The sequence below is a fragment of the Pyxicephalus adspersus genome, chromosome 6 (assembly GCF_032062135.1).
Source record: "Pyxicephalus adspersus chromosome 6, UCB_Pads_2.0, whole genome shotgun sequence".
Taxonomy (NCBI): Eukaryota; Metazoa; Chordata; class Amphibia; order Anura; family Pyxicephalidae; genus Pyxicephalus; species Pyxicephalus adspersus.
The window spans coordinates 104,899,192-104,903,556 of record NC_092863.1 but is presented as its reverse complement, the minus strand read 5'-3'; the positions used below and the strand labels follow the sequence as shown (position 1 = coordinate 104,903,556).

The following is a 4,365-nucleotide window of genomic DNA, read 5'->3' as shown; positions in this document are numbered from 1 at the left end:
ATGTCTGCAGTCTCTGACCATCTCCTGTACTACGTCTGCAGTCTCTGACCCTCTCCTGTACAAAGTCTGCAGTCTCTGACTGTTTCCTGTACAATGTCTGCAGTCTCTGACTATCTCCTGTACTCAGATAGTGGGTGACCCCCTCTGCTTTATTGCTATTTGATCCTGCCAGTAGAGCAGTTGCTTTACCACTTCCTGTGAAAGGGTGACAACACTGCTTGTTCTGCAAGTAAATCACTGCAGTGTTGTCACCCAGTGGATGGCGGGGAGGGGGTCTTAAATAGTCACACAGATTTAGATGGGCTTCAAGGGCCCATCCATTTATTGTTAATGACACCCCCTCACCCATCATGCATCATTTTCATTTTTTTTGTGCTTATTGATTGAATTCCTCCTTATAAAACCCTAATATTTCTTTTCTGTTGCAGATCCCCCAGGAATTCCCACAGTCACCTGCCGGGCTGCTGACTTTCACAATTTCTCCTGTTATTGGAAGCCCAGCGTGGACACCTTGCTACCCACCCGATACATCACATCCTACAGGTGAGATGCCCCGCCCCAGAGGAGCCAGGGGGTGGCCCCACTGCAGTTTGCTGAATTGATTGGTTGTTTGATCAGATCTGGTAATTGATGAGTGCTCTATAATTATTCATGTAGGCCCCGGAAATTGCCCAGTGGGCCCTGCAATCTCCCCACTTCCCTCCTCTCTGTAAACCCCCACTCTTCTTTCTCTCTTCTTCCTTTTCTCTCTTCCCGTCCCCCTCCCTACCCTCCGACCTTATTGGCTTCTTATTGGTTGCCCTTGTGATGGACAACCTCACTGATCAATCAGAAGGCCTGGAAAGTAGAAGGGGTGTGGCCATGGTCAGGTGATGATATCTCATGATATCTCAGAGTCTGCTCATAGTTTTGACATGCGGTTTGCAGGTCATGTGACCTTTATGTGGATTTTTTTTTTGATCATGTGATCAGTTTGAATTCTCCTGATTGGTTATAATGTATCTGTATTTTGTGGGTCCTAATCAGTGGAAAATTAAAATGGCTCTAAGGAAAATCATCTATTTAGGGGGAGCTAACAATGGCTGTATCAGTGACATGTGCATCAAGTCGAAGAGGACTGAGAATCTGAAAATGGAAATTCAGGATTACCTTTATGATTGGTCGGTCTGGGACGATCCCAGGTAATCTCATTTTAGTGGCCTCAGTTTTCCGAGTAGGTGCGGAGTGAGCGGAATCCCCATATAACCCCTTCCCCCCGTCCTGAACACAACAGGGCCCATTCAGCACCACCGGGCAATGCATTCCTATGGCCAGGCTGGAAGAAGCAGGAGGGGCCCCGGACTGGCTAAAAGGAGCCAACTTGTGCACGGGGCCCCACCCAGGAGGAACAGGGGAAATTATAATGTCATGTAGTAGGAATTGATTTGTTTCCAGTCTTACCCCATCTTTAGATCATGTGACCCCCAGATATTCGGCCCGGGCAGATTGTTGTAACTCATTCCAATATATATCGATCTGGAGTCCTCCTTTAAACCCGTAAAGTTTCCACAACTCTGGGAGCGCCGCCCGGCTCGCCCTCGTCCAGCCGTAACACAAAGTGCAGTCAGTGTGTTCCAGGATTTGGGCTTCATGTGGTTTTCTGTTATTTTACATTTTTTTTTCGGAGGGAGGACGGCTGCCAAGTTCAGGTCAGCAAACAGCGAGATGCCTGGCCGGGGCTCCGGGGGGATTGTGGGTAATGAAAACACACAGGCGGGGAACATGTGCTTCTAAACGGGGCCCCAATGCAGCACAGGGACGTTCTGTTCACTGGACGAGAGGGGCCACAGATAGGGGGTGAGATCTGGAGACCCGCCAGCCAATTACTAACAATGAAGGAGCCAAAGGCGGAAAATAACCACCGAACCCAAAGCAGCCAATCAGAACGGGTTCAATGATCATTTATTGGCTGATATATAAGTGGACCTGTAATTTGAGCAATGTGGAGACTGAGGAAATGCTCCTCCTGCCTGCAGCAGACTGGTACCATCATCTCAGCCTAGCCAAAGTCACTGACTGCAGCTGCAACTTTTTTTTTTAATAATAAAAGTTGTTTTTCAATAAATGATATTGTGACACGTCTGGAAATAAACGATCGTCGTCTTGGTCATGTGATCTCAGCAGATTCTAAAAATAGGGGCCCTGCCCAGAGCCGGGCGGCTGATACTCAGCTCTGCTATTTCCTGTTGGGAGGTTGGACAGGGAGCAGGAATCTGGCGGGAACATCTGACGGGTGAATGTGCCAAAATATTATCATCGCCACATGGACGCACGCCTGAGATTATCTGAGGGGAGAGATCCGATTACCAATCGTAACAAAGGCGATCATTTCCAATTAATGGTTCTGTGATTGGAGGGTGTACAGCCCAGAAAATTGGGTGAATAACCCATTCCCCATTTTAGGGTGACAACGCTGTATCTCATAGATAGAATATGGTGTGGGCGTTGTCACCCTAAGATTAGAAGTGTATTACCGGCCCTGAATACTGAAAACTAAAGCAGCCACCAGATCTGATTAGCTGCAATATATGCTCCTGACATTTTGGTTCTTGGGTTCCCCTTCATGTAACTGTAACTGACAGCCTGGGTGCCAACAGGAAGTGACTGACAGTTAAAAGAAATAGGATAGGAATAGGATAGAAATATCCTAAAATTGTGACAATTTCCTATTAGATACCCTTAGTCATGTGATGAAAATCCATTACTTATCTTCTGCACAATAGCTGCATGCATTAGACTCTTCATTCAAAGCCAATCTCATTTACCCCCTCTGCACACAATGGTTTCTCCCAACAGCTATTCCGTTTAATAGGAACCTAGAAGCCAGTGGTAGAGACCACAGCGTACAGCGGGGGAGGGATTTAATATTGTAAACATTTGGAAGTGTAAAAAACTTGTTATAAAAAAGTGATTAGCTGCTGATAAAAACTGAAATATGTGATTTATGTAGACGGATCTGTATTTAAAAATTATTCACTGGTTCTAATGTGTATCTATAACCATTCACCCTCCACATAATGGTCACGGCTTCAAATTTCAGAGAGATTTCCCTTTACTTCCTGTTGTGGCTCAGCTACAGGAAGTAGAAAAACCTTTGGTTTCAGATTGACTTTTATTGAGGATTTCCCCTTTAACTAGCATACAGCTGATGCTATTAGCGTGTGATGTGCTCGTCCCAGTCTGTATAATTACCCCTCTGTAATATGTGCTCCATCGGTGACCCCCGGGGGCGTTTGTCCTGTGTAGCAATCAGAGGGAGTTCTATAATAAATTCTCTGACAGTGATTGCAGCTTTGTGTTTGATGTGACGGCCGATGGCTGCCGTCAGAAATAATTACAGGGCGCTCGGTATGCCAGCAATGTCTGACTGCTCAGCTTTTCTCAATTACCCCTCCGTATCACGGTGTGTCATGGTGGCAGCCGGCCAGGTACAGCCAATTGTGGGCCTGCGGCATGCGGAGACCCTATGTGTCCCAATGGTGGACTTCACTTCCTGTCCCAGAGACCCAACAGGAAGTGAAGGGAAATCTTCTCAAAGTGAGAAAAGTTCTCCCTTTAGACAAATGCCCCCATCGGGCGGGGGGGATCTCTGTCCAGCAGTCTCTTGTAATTTGTATAGTTGTATGTAACAGTCTCTTGTAATGTTCCTGCAGTCAGTGGAAATCTCTTGTAATATGAAAACTACATGTAACCGTCATTTTAATGATCCGGCTGACTTCATTCTGAAGCTGCAGTCTCTGGGGATTTCAAATCAACACCTACAGTCTCTTGAACTCGGAAGCAGTCTCATTGTAAAACTGCAGTCTCCTCGAATTATTCAGCAGTCTCTTGTAGAATTGTACCCCAGCAGTCTCCTATACCAATACAGATGTCTCTTGTAATGTTGTACCATAGCAGTCTCTTGTCACATTGCATCCAAGCAGTCTCTTGTAACTATACTGCACTCTACTCTTGTATAATTGTATCCAAGCAGTCTCCTATAACTATACAGAAGTCTCTTGTAATATTGTACCCATGCAGTCTCCTATAATTATTCTGCAGTCTGATGTAACATTGGACTCCAGCTGTCTACTCTAAGTATTTTGCAGTCTCGTGTAGAATTGTACCTCAACAGTCTTTTGTAATATTGCACCCAGCAGTCTACTATAATTATTTGTCAGTCTCTTGTCACATTGTATCCAAGCAGTCTCTTGCACTATCACACCTCAGCAGTCTCTTGTACTATCACACCTCAGCAGTCTCTTGTACTATTACACCTCAGCAGTCTCTTGTACGATCACACCTCAGCAGTCTCTTGTCCTATCACACCTCAGCAGTCTCTTGTAC

The 4,365-nt window shown here is 45.7% G+C and overlaps 1 protein-coding gene across 2 annotated transcripts in view; it reads left to right on the top strand.

Moving 5' to 3' along the window:
• The window catches only part of IL11RA (interleukin 11 receptor subunit alpha), a 23,492-nt gene that overhangs the window by 1,429 nt on the left and 17,698 nt on the right, over positions 1-4,365 (top strand). For both annotated transcript variants that reach the window (XM_072413591.1, XM_072413593.1), the window contains exon 2: positions 429-543. In XM_072413591.1, coding sequence (XP_072269692.1) covers positions 429-543 — 115 coding nt within the window. The remainder of the gene's footprint in view (positions 1-428; positions 544-4,365) is intronic.